Below are 15,524 nucleotides of genomic sequence, written 5' to 3' on the forward strand. Positions count from 1 at the left end.
AAGTAGAAAGACAGCAACAGGAAAAAAGGGAAAGACAGGGAGCGAGAGGTTGATGGACAGAGCAACAGAAAGAGGGTGAAAGAGAGGGAGAGGACAAGTGAGTGACAGGGTGAGGGACAGGGTGAGAACGAGAGGTAATGAGAGCGAGCGGCAGAGGCAGAAAGAGAGGGAGAGAGAGAGAGAGAGGAAAAGGGGAGGGCGAAAGAGCGAGTGAGCTTTATATCAGCGTTTAAGAGCCCATTAGGCAGCGTGAGACGGCTGGGCTGACACATTCTTGGCTGCCGCTTCGACAGCACGCAGCACTTTACAAGGACAGGGAGAAGTGTAGCGCTCAACTCCCTTCCTCTCCTTCTCTCCCCTTTCTCTCATCTCAGTTTCCTGCTTCTCCTGACCACCGTCCCCTCGTCTCCTTCTTTTTCATTCCACGCACGTTTCCCTACACTCTGCCTTCCCCCCTCTCCGATATCGCTCCCATTTCTTTGCATTCAGTTTCATCTGCCTGGATATCTCATTTTCATCCTTGATCCTTTTCTTTTCAATTCCCGTCCCTGCTCCTATCTCTCTGGGAGCCCGGGGCATGACTAGGAGGAGAACCTGATATTGTGTGGTGCGGCTGCAAACTAATGGCTGCCCCTGAGAATGATGCTGCTCAGCCATTAACCCTGGATTAACCCTGTATTAGCGCTGCTCGTCGGGTTAGCCTGCCGCTAATGTCTTTTATTGATCTATTAGCCAGAGAATCAAACCACGCGCAGCTCAAAGCGTTCTCCGCATGTGCCGTGTTCCTGGCTTGGGTGCGCAGAGTGAACTAAGTGGCCGCGGTGGTTGACCTCAGGGTCGGGAGAGTCATCCCCGAGCTACTAGTGGCCCCGCAGGGAAGGAAGATACAAAGCCAACCATCTGAGTAAAAGGAACCACTGTGTGGTTACGCGCAGTTACGTGAGACACCACAGCCACTCATCTCTTCGTGACTGACACAGTCAGAGGATGACACGTCTCCAGCTATTTAAAATGATAATGATTTTGTTGAGAGCTTATAGCGACATTGTTGTCATTTGAACTTGTCTCTCCATTAATCACTTCACAACAGAGTTGCCAATTGCTTGACATCACTGGACTCCCGAAACAAACAAACCTGCACGGCTAACGTGAGACCAGCAACGGTACTACAAATAAGGCAACTACACCATAATCTCTGCTTATGCATAACAACAAAATGTAAATGAGGACGTTTCGACACTGTATGAAATATATCAAATAGATATAAGGTGTTTGATAGAACAATATAATGTGCTGTTACACTATAATTACATCACTACTGTCTATTTCAGCAGCCCAAGGACAGAAAAAAAATGGAACCAATAGCATTAAATTGAAAACAAGACAGCCGCTGCTCACAGTGATGGGGACTGTAAGCAGCGACGGTCGAGGGGACGGCTTCGACATTCGAGGAAAAATATCTCCACACTTCCTGACGTTGTGTAGTAAGCAGTTTTTCACTTCCGGTTCCCTTGTCTCAAAGTCTATGGTTTTCTTGGATGGGTTTTGGGTTAAATGCCTGATCTTGCTGAACAGAATATGTAAGTATCATAAACTTGTGTCTGCCGCAAATCTTATTTTCTTGAATAATCCCAAATCCAATTGTGAAATCCCATTGCCTTTTTGACGAGGGGACCAGGGTGATGCTAACTTCCAGGTTAGCCTACAAAAATACATCAACCCTACATAACTATTGTATGTTTATTGGGAACTACTGTCAGCTGCGGATCAATATATTATTCGGTGTGCTGGTATTCACGGCACTAGAATGGTGTTGGACTGATGTAATTATTATGAAGGGATATTCACCCAACTGTGTGGATCATGTGTTGTACAAAACTTCTGAAAAATAGAGATCTGTCTTTCGCTAAACAGGCAATACTTGTAGGGCAAACATATGATAATTTTGCCCCTGTCACGGGATGTGTTGGCACAGGGACAATTAGGATTATCACAGCCTTAACCTTTAAGAGGTTTTGTCAATGAAAGACAGTCAAAGAATAAATCGCGTTTACGACATTTATCGGGGAAAACAAATCAAAGAAAAACAAAGCAGGGTGTCAGGGAGAACAGGCAACAACATTGTATTTGCAAGTAAGTGAGTAAGTGAGAAATTTATAGTCTTCATTTGAAGAAAAAGTAAAAACAAAGCTATGTATCAGGTGTTGGAACAATTGCTTGTGCTACCATCAAAGTACTTGATTTTTCTCCATAATGTCATCTTTACTGAAACAACTGCACCCACATGACTACCTGGAAACTTTTTTTTAATCCACACCAGCTCTCGGCGCCCGTGTGTCCGACTGAGTCATTTTCTCTGTCAGAATGAGAGGACTGGGCGCTCACAGTTGATTACGTTGTTAAAACTGTGTGGTGGAACGATGCTTCCTCTGTTGTGAATGAACCAGCACAAACGTAACAAGAACCTGCTGACCGACAGTAACTGTTTGTACTCAGGGTTAGATGTGATTATTATGCTTTCAGATGCATTGAGGGAGTAGACTGCACATCTCAGCCTGTCTAAAGGTAACAACTGTCGAAATGTACACACGTCTTTGGAAGACTACAGTTTTGGGGTGATTTTTTTGGGCTATTGCCCAGTCCTCCTTTCGAAAATGCTGCTTTTTTAACTGACAGGTTAGAGACACGTCTACTTTGTCAAACTAAGGAAGCACATCATTATGATCTGGGGTTTTCCACTTCCCTTAAAAACCCACTGACTCTGCAGGTGAAAAGTACAGGAGATTATTATGGAGATTCATCCACAAATCTTCTTATAATCCTCTCTTATCCTCTTTTGCAGCACGAGGTCGCAAGGTTTATTTGCTGGTAATCTGTCTCCATTTACCTCCCAACCACCCTCTTAAAAGTTGTGACAGGAAGACAACCGCAAGTCGAGTTGGGCGAAAGGTTGCACACCGGCCTGCAACGAGAGCGTACCTGTTGTTAGTCAGCGTGGGTACGGGTGTCAACTAAATGCAGCTTAAAAATAAAAGTAACGGTGCAGCTAGTGGAGCGTAGAGTGCTGTGTCCTGGCGCTTGTCGGAGTGAGGACCGTTTCAGAGCGAGGCTGCCTATTTTCTGGGTTAGCCTACTGCTGTATCTCCAAGGGCCAGACCAGCTGCTGCTCACATTCATTTCACTTCCCATTAAAGGTGAAATAAATCAGGAGTCCCCACACAACCTCCTTAGAGACGCAGGAAACACACACACACACACACACACGTGCGTGCAGGAAGGTCGGACACATGCGGACATGCATAAACACACGCGTCACTGCCTGTAGGTAGAGGTGTGTACACACAGCAGAACCCGGGTCATATGCATTGAAGATGTCAGGTGGAGAGGAAACGCAGCGGATGAGTGTTTGTGTGTGCGTCTGCCTTTTTGTGTGTGTGTGTATGTGCGTCTGCCTTTTTGTGTGTGTGTGTGTGTGTGTGTGTGTGTGTTTCTCTGACAGCGCAGCGGTGAGAGTGAGTGGGTCTGTGTGAAGGGGGGCTATTTCTGGCGTCTCATTTTTTTTTTTTTCCTGCTGCCGCAAAGAAATGCGATCGGCGTCCGGGAAACGAGAGCTGGCAGCAAGCAATCATCTGCCTGCCACACACACACACACACACACACACACACACTCGCGCACACACACACAGCACCTCGCAGTGCCGAGCAACACGCGCCATGGCAACGGAACAGCCGCAATTAGAGGCGAAGAGCCTTTCCCCTCCATCGAGGGAGAGACGGAGAGCGAAATGAAAGGAAAAAAGAAAGAGCGGGCGAGAGAGAGAGACAGAAAGAGAGACAGGAAGGGAGGGGGGGCGGCGGTGGGGGAGGAGGAGGAGGAGGAGGAGGGCGGAGAAACAGCACTGCACAGGAAGGAGAGAGAGGGAGAGTGGAAGAGGAAAGGAGAGCACGATAAAGAGGTGAGAATGTGCACGAGTGAGGCTGTGAAGGGGAACGAGGGCCGAGAGCGATGGAGGAGGAGGGAGGAGGAGGAGAGAGGAGGGCTGAAGGAGTGAGGCTGAATGGAAAAGACTAAAAAGCAGAGGAGGCAGAGAGCGAGGAAGAGATGGAGGAGGAGGAGGAGGAGAGATATCCAAAAAGACAGATTGCAAGACATGAGCGAGACAAACAAAAGAGATTACGTGCGAGAGAAACCAAGATAAGACGTTGAGGGGGGAGAGGCGAGGGGGTTAGATAGAGAGAGAAGGGAGAGAGATGGAGAGACGGGTGGAGGCGTGTGGTGGTGGAGGAGGAGGAGGAGGAGGAGGAGGAGGGAGGCAGGCTGTTTCTCCTGTGTGAGCCGGGCTAATGAAAGATGAATGAGGGAGGCAGTGGTGGGAAGGGGAGTGTGGCTGCGGGCGATGCCTGGCTGAGCTGCCGTGTGTGTGTGCGCGCGTGTGTTTATCAGGGTTTGTGTGCGCGGTGTAGCCGAGCGAGTCTCACAGTTGGCTGACTGGTGTTGGACAACAGGGATGATATTGTGTATACTGTATGACTCCGGAGCGAACGGTCAACAACAATAAACGGCACACGGACGGAAGCAGACACGCGCAGCTTGAAGTCTGCTGCCACCTGTAAGCATGCAGTCAATCATTAGCACTCGCACGGCGTCTCGGAGCCTCGCTCACTTATTCAGACCTTCCATCTATCATGCTGTCAGTCACTCTTTGAACCCGTCTCTCTCCCTCACCCTCCACATTCGGTGCAGAAAATCCCTCAATCCGCCGCCTCTCCCCATCTCCTCCAATATCCCACCCTGCCAGTCTATACCACTTTCCAGCCGTCAATCCCCCCCCACCTGCCTCCAACAGACTTCACCTCTTTTGTCTGTCTCTAATATTGTGCCGCACTTACTCGGGAGCTGCTACTGTAACAGCTCGGATGAGAACTCCTTACCAAAAGTAGAGGGCGACCAGACAGAGAAGTCATCCTGACCCCGATCGCACTTCCTCCTCTCTCCGACTGACTGCCTGACTTCGTGGTTTTTTTTTTCTCCTCCAGACGAATCACATGCTTCACAGTGCCAAAACAAGGCCCTAGCGCTGCCCACGGTGCTGCTGCCGACAGTACATCCAAACTTCTCTCGAGCTAAAAGGGATCATTTTTGCCAAAACGAGCATAATCCCTCGACTCAGTGTATCAAAATAATGTGGTCGACAGCTTTTGTCAATGTCTTGCTGCATCCAAATATGACAAGAAAACGTATTCATTGTTGGGAATACAGTATGTTGTCAGCGGGATAAATCACTGCGACTATGGTGTGCTGTAAGGGGGATCTATAGACTTGAATTTTAAAAAGGAATGGCCACCTGTGGTGATACTCACTGTACAGGCTACCTGTAGATTTCACAAAGCTTTCAGGCAAATTGAGTAGGCCTGTTGTGTTAACGACTTTTGGATTGTTGGACGATATATTGTCACTGTGTAATGACTGCAATAAACAATGTTATTGTCATTTTAACACCATTTATATGCCACTGATATAATGATGATACAATAGTGAAACAATGCAAGTAGGGCGTGTGCTCGTGTTTAGGTTTGGATGAGAGGTAGGGACATAAATAAAATGTATAAATGAATTAATGAATGAACAAATTAATAAATTAATAAAAACACACGACCAATAAAATGAGTGTAAACACAACAGGCAATATTTTACAATGATCGAGGTCGTGTCCGTGTATCGCTATGTCAATAAGATATGCACGATAGGATAAGATACTTACATAATATATGCATGCATGCATAAAATCATTTGATAACATCATTATCCTGAAGGGCCTATTACTAAGATGATTTGCAGGCACAGGAAATTAAATCTAGGTCCAATCAGACAAACAGAATTCTGCACAGACAAACATTTTCTCCCAAATAGAAACTAATAAATATGACCTGTCACAGTTTATTAAAGTCTAACTACTCTTAATCATGCTATGAAGACCGTTTATCAAATTTCAACCAAGTGGAATCAACTTATTGAATCAAAATCCTTCAAAGCACGTTGATGTTTTGAATCTCAGCAACTTTAAGCAACAAAGTCATAAATCACTGACTTTGATTAATGAGTGACATTCGGTCAAGAGAAAACCTGACCTGTGCTTGAAACGTTTCTGCTGGCTTTTCACTTGTCGACTGTGCGTGTGTGGTGGTCTTTAGGGCAGCAAAGACAGGCCGCTCATTGTTCAGTGACAACATGTGATCAGCCGCTCGGATGTGGATAAGCACTAATACTTGTGAAGTATCAGCAGTGTGGTTTACTCTATGGATGCGGACACATGAATGATCTACTTTGATCACAGGGTCAACATGGGGATAGCTGTCACAGTTAAGGGCATGATACACACACCCACAGATGCATAGCGCACAATAACATAAACACACACGCGCGCACACGCAAACACACACAGGTTTTGTTTCAACCCACTGAAACATTTCACCAAATATTTCTGGAATTAGGCCTAAACACACAAACATAAACCTGTGAGCGCATGCACACTTGCACAAGTGTGCACGATTGTACACACACACACACACACACACACACACACACACACACACACACACACACACACACAATATTCACGAACAGACAAAGAGGCACACACAGTCCCTGGGGAGCGAAGCGGCTAACGTTCACCAACAGAATAAAACCCAAACAAAGAGACATCCTGTTTCCTGGAACACAACACCACTCAACCCGCTGTGCTGGGAGCAGCCAGTAAACACACACGCAGACACATACACACACAAAATCTGTTCATTGTACATCGCCGCGCGTGTGTTTCCGCGCGGCCTGATTCATGTACCTGTGTGTGTCTGTGTGTCCGGCGATGCCACTGGCTGTGCCTTCGAGTGCTGGTGCACGTGAGTTTATCCGTGTGAGTGGCTGTGGCTGGAAGTGTGTGCGCGTGTGTGCGTGTATGCGTGTGTGAGAGACGGAGAGGAGGGAGGGAGAGCAGATGATAGAGTAGGCTTTAGCGATTCCCTGGAGTGTGAGGCAGCGTTTACGGCACTCTCAGAGCAGCCAGAGTGATGAATATTTAAAGACGTGCCTGAAAGAGCAGGGAGGGGGGAGCGGGGCGTTTGCGTGTGCGTGTTTGTGTTTGCGTGCGCCTGCGAATGTGTGCCTAAGTGTGCGTGAGGGAGGTTATCTAGTATCTCCTTTAGCATTTGCGTGTGCTTGTGTATACCATATGCATGTCCATGAATGTATGTATATGCCTATACGTGCCTGTGTGTGGTATGTGAGTGTCTATATGGCTTATATATACGTGCATAGGGACTTACAGGTCTGTATCTAGTTTATTTGCCTGCATATGTGTGTTAATGTTTGTATGGTCGTGTACATATACCTGTATCCCAAGTGTGTATTTTATTCGGCATATTGGCATGCAAATACATGTGTATTATCGTGTATACACCTCCACTACGATATTAAATCCAGAGCCTGGGTGCGTGTGTCCAGCCTCAACGCGGGTGCCTGCCCTGTGTGTGTGTTTGCACTTCGCACAGCCCTGTAGGCTGGCTCTCTGTCTCGCTAAATGGGGATGAATAGCAGAGCGTCTCTGCTGCTCAACGGGAGACGAATGGCTACAGGGCCCTCCGTCTCCAGTTACACACCGATCACCGCTCGAGAGACTCACAAGCCCAAGTGCGCACACACACATGGGCACGGACAGCAGGCACGGTCATATATCCACCCAAATATTATCTAGGCCACGCAGCCACATGTGGCTTAGCTATCGTACAGGCGATCAGGGTGTTCAAAGAGCATGACATCTGACACCACAGACATCTTTGAGTGATAAAGAGCTTTGTTATCTATGTGTAAATAAGGGAGAAAAAAAAGTCAGAGTCCAGGCACACTGGAAAAAAACCCACTAACATCTGCACAGCTGCAATGATTAATTGATTGATCTTTTAGTCTGGAACTATTCTCGGTTTGAGTCATTTTCCATATCTTTTTTTTTCTAAAAAGTTCAATTTTGGCTTCTTAAATGTCTTTTTAAATCTGGTTTCTTCACTGCTCTATGACAGCAAACTGAATGTCTTTGGGTCGTTGACAAAATAGGCCATTTGAAGACGTTATTTTGTGCTTCACAGATCATCATTATTCCATTTGCCATTTTCTGACATTTTTATAGACCCGATGACTAATCAATTAATCGAGAAAATAATGGATTCATTAACAATGAAAACAAATTAGTTGCAGCTCCAAACATCTGGCTTTTGTCTTTTGCGGGTACGCGCACATTCGGTATTTATTCTCAGGCCAACGACTCTGCAGTAGTCAAGAGTGTTTATCACCTCCAGATCTGATGCTGATTCTGATCAGCAGTGATAGAAACATGACACCCGGATGGACAATCCTACTTTCGCCCCTTTTACGTGCGTGACGCTATGAGGCACGTTCAAGTTAATGACGCCGCTGCATTATCACTTTTCCATTCGACTCTGCTCAAGCAGCGCTCAAACATCACGTTGGGTTTGAGAGACTGAAGTAAAAGATATAAAAAGTAACCACAGAATCATTGTCACAGCCTCCATACTGCTTTCTACTGTTCTCTGTTTACTGGCACATCCGTTAAGTTGAACGTGAACCACCAGGGAAAAAAACGTAAAATGTTCCACTAGCAATGGGAAAGGAGTCAATCGCTTATTTTTAGGGGGTTTATCCATGTTTAAAAAAACCTGCATATACATGCTAATTTTGGTGTTGAAATAGTAATGGAGACCTGGAGTGTTGGAATCACTCCTGCAAAGACCAGAGATCAAAGCAACACAAAACGGAGAGAGATGGTAGAGTTTTGCCATCAAATCTGAAAAAATAAAAATAAAAAAATCATCACATAGCTACAAGCTATATCAAGTTCAAAACTTATTTTAGTAAACAGGCCAACGCTGCCACTCTCTCACAGCAAAGTGAACGTGAAGAGATAGATAAATTTAAAAAAAAAGGCTCGCAGACAAATAAAGTTGAGACTTGGAGCCTTGCATACTGCCTTTCAGCATCTGAGGGGCTCGCTTGTTCAAGTAAACAAAATACACCACAAAAGATATTAGGGTGTACAGTACAAACCACACACCAGCCTACACACACTGAGGCACAGACACACGTCCCTGCGCGTTGAATTGCGAGATATTCCGAGAGGCGTAGAGGCAGGAACGGAAGGAAGGGAGTGTAGAAAGAAAAGAGAAAGCAGGAGTGTGTGAGAGAGAGAGAGGGAGAGAGAGAGAGAGAAGGAGCGCATCCTGGGATGCAGAATGCCAAATACAGTGAGATAAGAGTTAATGTATCCCCCCCAACCCCTCCTCCTTCATCCCTCCCGTTTGGCTCTCTCTTTCTTCCTCCCTACATCCATCCCTCCCTCCCTCCTCCTCCTCCTCCTCCGCCTCCTCCCCGTTTGCTTTGAGGGATGAATAATAACTGCTGCTCTGAGATTTCCTCCCTCGTTTTTCAAAGCGCAGAACGGAGATGGGGAAGGTCTGCCTGGCCCGGGCTGCGCGTGCGGGCGTGTGTGCGCACACACACACACACACACACACCCACCAAAGCGCGGAGACGTACTGAAGCACACACAGACGCACGCACACACTGTCTTGTTCTCGCTGCTTGCCTGGAGCAGGGAAATCAGATCTCCTCCAGAGAAAGGCGGGGAGGGGTGGGGGCTTAGACGCTGTAGGGAGCCCATACTAAAATCCCCTGCAAGCACGTATAGGCCTATACACACCGCAAAACCCACACACAGCATCGAGGGAAACCAAGAATAACTCGGAGGATGCATGCTGCCTCCTGGAGCGACAGGGTGAGCTCAAGGTTACAGACACATCACCGGTTCAAGCCCCGCTGCCAGGGCCAATCCGTCCGTGCTGAAGCAGCCCTCTGCAGGGCACGTAACCCCGATTGCTCAAAGGCAACAAGCTCTCCTGCCATGTGTTTTGGTTCGGGGCTTCCAGACAAAGCCTTTAAGAAAAGACCCTAAATCAGGAATGACGAATTCTCCCTGCTCGGGGGGTGTTTAAGGAGCGCAAGGAGTCTTGGTAAAAGACGAGCAGGCCGTCCAGGAGGAGCGCTCACACATCAAGCCGCGGCGCGGCGCAGAAATCAGCGGCTAGGTTCCGAGGAGAGGGCTTATTTATGCAAACAGGCGTACAAGCGCGCACAGTAGGAATCTAGACAAGCCTTGTAAACAAACACACACCCACACCATAAAGCACACAGGGGAGGCGATGTGAGAAGCAGACTGTGAAAACTCTCGTCGTGCCCGGGCAGTGCTCTCACACACACACACACACACACACACACACACACACACACACACACAGATGCACGCAAAGAGCTGAGAGAGAGACAGAGAGAGAGAGAGAGGGAGGGAGAGAGCGAAGAGGCAGAGAGGGAAGGAAAAGAAGGACAAAGAGGGAGAGAAAGGAGGAGAAGGAGGAGTGCGAAGGTGTGAGTGTCTGGTGCTACTTTTGTGTTGCCGAATGAGGGCAAGAGCCGGAGAGAGAGGGAGCGAGAGGGAGAGACGTGGTAAAGTGATGTATAATGACTCGTCCGTGCGTGTGTGTGCGAGCGCGGGCGAGGAAAAGTAGGAGCGCTTTCCCATTTCAATTCGCAACAGCTGGTGTCGAATTAACACATTTACCAGTGTGCATTTGGAACAGATTAAAATTGTGTGTGGCGTGTGACTGCATGTGTGTGTGTCTGTGCGTGCGTGCTTGTTTGTGTGTGTGTGTGTGTGGTAGCAGACAAGGGCCAAAAACAAGAGTGTGTTTGTGTGTGGGAGTGTCTGTGTATTAACGCAATGGATCAGGGCATGGAGAAATGGCAGAGGGAGGGGGAGGGGGGTGTGTGTGTGGGGGGTGGGGGAGGGGGGGCAGATTGAGTGAGAGAGAGAGAGAGAGAGAGAGCTCTACCCGACGGCTTTAGCTGCTGCCCTGGGCCGTCTCTCTAAGCCCTGTTTAGGAGGCTTTGGAGCTCAGATAGAAATAATCCCCCACTCAGACACACACACACGCTAGGCATGCACACACAAAATAAGAACGCGCGCACACACACACACACACACACACACACACACGTACACAAACACACGGGAATGCAGACAGACACGCAGAAGGCACGCACGCTCGAGTCGAGGCGGACAAACAACTGCGCACACACGCAGCGACAGCACATTCGCCTTGACACGAAACCAACCACCCGCCTACACACACACACACACGCGCGCGCGCGGAGTCACACATACAGGAAAACACACACTCGGGCTGTCTGCCGTGCGCTGCTTCCGCACGGCAGAGCACAGCGACATCGGCACGGCACCGTGACAAACACTTTACACACTCCAGCACTCAGCGGAGGGGAGGGAAGGAGGGAGGGAGAGGTGGAGAAAGAGGGGAGGAGGCGGAGGAGGATATGAGCCGGGGGGGAGGGAGGTGAGGGAGTGAGGAGGGGAGGGGGGGGCTAACAAATTAATAGGAGCCGGAGATATATACAGCCAGCGCTGCTGCTGCCACCGCCGCCGCTGCTGCTGCTGGGGGAGGAGGAGGGGGAGGAGGAGGAGGAGGAGGGAGACGACGACGAGAGAGCAATTCATTCCCGTTTTCTCCTCGTTCGCTCTCTGGAGAAAGGCAGAGCGGAGCGGAGCTGAGCGAGAGATCGTGTTTGCTCAAGAGAGGGAGGGAGGGAGAGAGAGAGAGAGAGAGAGGGCTTTGTGTGGAGGGAGGAAAAGTGGAGGAGGAGGAGGAGGAGGAGGTGGTGGTGGGGAAGTGACATAAAAACACAGGAGGGGAGAGACAGAGAACCCGAGCGAGGAAGTGTGGAAATAAGCGGAACATAACAAAAGAGCGGAGAGGAGGAAGAGAGGAAGAGAGAGTGACATTAAGGGAGGAGAGGAAGGAAGCGGGGAGGGAAGGAGATGAGGAGGGGAGGGTTCGGGGGGAGCGCAGGATGCAGTTTGTCATCTTCATCAGCCGACTGTCGCGAGGGAGAAGGGGGATGGGGGGGGGGGCTGGAATGGATGGAGAGGTGAGTGAGGAGAGGGCGATGCGAGGATGGGGGGCGAGGGGGGCGGGGGCGGTGTTTGAGCGGAGCCTTTGAGAGACGTTGACCCTGTAATTGACCTGTGACTCCGCCTACATCGCCGTGGCGACAAGCAGAGCCGCCGCAGCTAATCACTTAGTAACCCTGACCTGTCAATCACACCGGCTCCGCGCGGAAGAGGAGGGGGGAGGGGGGAGGAGGGGGGGCGAGCGGTGGCAAATGAAAGAAAGCGAGCGAGGGAGGGGAGTGAAGGAGTAATAACAGCACTGGGGTTATCATTTACTGGACCACCCGCCTCCTCCCACCAGCTCTCAGCCTGCGAAGCCCTGGTTTTAAAAAGAAAAGCCAATAAAATGCTCTGTGCCTCCAACACACGCACACACACGCACATACAAGCACACAGACACACGCAATCTCCTTTAGTGTTTGTGCTACAGAGAGAGAGAGAGAGAGAGGGAGAGAGCGAGCAAGAGCAGAGCTTTCTGAGAGTTCAGATAAGAGAGAGCAAGAGAGGAGGACGGGAAAGGCAGAGCGGGGAGGAGGAGGAGGAGGAGGAGGAGGAGGGAGTGACGGGTTGAGAAGAGATAAGATAGCAGAGTGAAGCCAACATGCAAATAAAACAACAGAGCGCAACAGAGTTTATGTGCCGCACAGGTGTGTGTGTGTGTGTGTTACCTGTTGATGAGGGGAAAGATAGACACCAGCAGGTAAACGGACGGATACCACTTCAGCGGCTTGATCTCCTCCGCCAAGGAAACCTGGAGGAGAGAAAACTGACTAATGACCCACGTCGAGAAACTGAGCGCTCGCATTAACGCTCTTGTCTTCCTATCTCTCAAACACACACACACACACACGCACACACACTGTCAGGGTTTTAACTGGAAGATCAGTGCACTGAGGCAAACAACAAAGGCCAATTAAAACCTAATAAAATATTAACCTGCTGATAATACGCAATATCCACACGGTTATGAGAAGAAACGGGGATGATTCCAATTAAACTGGAAGCCAATACTCTGCCGTAATGTGAACGGGATGAATTCAATATCTCTATCAGGCGGGAAGACGGAGAGATGCGGCAGCGGCTAAAAAGTCGAGGAGGGGGAGAGCCTGGCGGTGGAGAGCTTTTACAAGCCGTTATCTAATTCCCGGGAGAGGAGGACTCTTGCGTCCGGAAGAGGCTGAGCAGCGCGGCCCCCTGGATCGATTTTCTGCGCTGTGCTGCCCTCCTCCCCTTCATCCCCCAGGCTGGGACGCGGCAGCCGAGCCAGCGCAAAGCCTCCATCTCTCCCTCTCTCTCTCTCTTTCATCACACATACACACACACACACACACAGCCAGTGCCAGGGGGCAGGCCCACGAGCTCTGGTCTCTACCCCCACATGCTGGAAATTAATTACTCACTAGAAAGACCCCGAGGCGTGCAAGCTCTAACGCAGGCATTTTAAACAATTCAAATGAAAATCACGAGAGCCCCCCGGTGGTATTTTATCTTATGAGTGTGTGCGTGTGTGTGTGTGCGTGTGTGTGTGTTAGTGGGAGGGGGGTACTAAATATAAGAGCCAAGTTGCCACCGTAGTTCCACATCACAGGCTGTAAATACACAACCCACACACAAACAGTACTAATGGGAAGCTCTGACATCAGTGGCCATGTCAAGCTCTGCCTATTGTCGTCTCAAGTGTGTGAGAGTGTGTGTGTGTGTGTGTGTAATGGGAGGAATGCCTCATTGGCAGAAGGGGAAAGGGCAAGTCAGGAGCCTGAAGGATGCTCCATGTAGCAGGGAGATCTGTACGTGCCTCAGTGAACAAGAGGTTCCAAAAATTGGTTTGAAAAGAATGCATGAAGCCGGTGATCTGAGATAAAAAATGTAGGTGAGGTGCAGAGTCAGGCATTTGAGGAATTTCAGCGAGCGAGAGACAGGATGTGGACTAGTGGAGGAGGTGGAGGAGGAGGAGGAGGAAGAGCGCGGCTAAACAGCCTCGTGTTTTTAATCACAGCCCTCCCGTGTCAGAGGCCCCTGCGCTGCACGGGAAGCAGAGGGGAATGAAACCGTAATTATGTGCGGCGGGCGCAGCGGTCCCGACGTTAATGACGCGCGCTAGATTACAGACGGTTATCAGGAGCGACCCGGCCCCTTCACCACCCACTGCACTCACCCTCGCTCGCAGAGAGAACACCTACTCTAAAAATACCAGCATCAGAGTTTCCAAAATATGCTCTCCAACATCGGATTCAAGGACTTTTCAAAAGGTTGTTTTGTAGTGAAATATACGGATTGAAACTTAAAACTTCACATTTTTAAACCGTTTCATAAAAACAATGTTTTTTACATGAGTCATGACACTGTCATCTACAATCTACATCTGCTGCAGTATTAACACCACAATCCATCACAGGGTTTTTCTCTGACGTGATGTGTAAGAGGTTACTGGTCATGTATAATGTTATATACTGCACACATCATGGTTTTGACAACGATTGTTTCCAACTCTTAACCTTAAAGCCAACATGGACGAGAAACGCTGAAGAGAAATGTAAATTTGAACATCATCAATTTCACAGCAGCTCCAGAACAGTTATAAAATGCTACATTTCTTAGTTGTTATGACAGCTTAAATGCTGTATTTCAATTATATTTAAAATGGCATTTGTTGTTCGTTTTGACTGCTTTATTTGCTTTTCTTAAATCCGCGATAGATTTTCAGGGACAGGTTACACCCAAAAGCATTTTGTCAAGAAACCATAAGTAATGCTGAGGCAAACTCACTATCTGACAGCTGGAGAGTGGATCCCAACAAAAGAAGGTACGCGTGTTTTGTCAGAGCCATGTGTCCTCCTCTAGAGCCCTTGAGAGACAAATGCAGCTGTCCTTGCAGCTTATTCGCGGTGAGGATGTTCTTCGGGATGTTGGTGACGCGTAAAAGTCAAATTTGGCACGTCGGTGAGGATGCACGCGTGCTGAGGTAACGCTCACTGAGACGCACGGCTGCGCATGCGGGCACACGCACATGTATACAGACAACACAAGTAGGCACTTCACATTGTGACTCAAGGCGAAGCTTGTGTGGATCAGTAAACAAACACCCTGGGAAGATAACGAACAAGCAGCTCGCTGTTTGCTCAGCCAGCTTTGTTGCTACCCGACGGGACCGAGCTGCTGTGTGTGCAGTTGTGCAAATGTGTTTAAAGGTGTGTGTGTTTGCGTGTGTGTGTGTGTGCGGCCTGAGTCCTTCTTCCGAATATCCTCTCGCTGACCTGTGCTTGAATGTGTGTGTGTGTGTGTGTGTGTGTGTGCACTCGTGCCTGACTACAAACAAATTGCTCGGGACACACAAAGATGCGTCACGACCATGTGACTGACAGCCCTGATATCTGCCAACACTAGTTATGCACGTCATCACTCCAGCCAGATACACACACACACACACACACACACACA

The 15,524-nt window shown here is 48.8% G+C and overlaps 1 protein-coding gene across 2 annotated transcripts in view; it reads right to left on the minus strand.

The window, feature by feature from the left end:
• The window catches only part of LOC311262758 (cyclic AMP receptor-like protein A), a gene marked incomplete at its 3' end in the record, with an annotated part of 49,697 nt that overhangs the window by 9,537 nt on the left and 24,636 nt on the right, over window positions 1-15,524 (minus strand). For both annotated transcript variants that reach the window (XM_084362437.1, XM_084362436.1), the window contains one exon: window positions 12,755-12,837. In XM_084362437.1, the coding sequence (XP_084218563.1) occupies window positions 12,755-12,837 (83 nt within the window). The remainder of the gene's footprint in view (window positions 1-12,754; window positions 12,838-15,524) is intronic.

This window comes from Pagrus pagrus (genome assembly GCF_965226575.1).
Source record: "Pagrus pagrus genome assembly, chromosome: 9".
NCBI lineage: Eukaryota > Metazoa > Chordata > Actinopteri > Spariformes > Sparidae > Pagrus > Pagrus pagrus.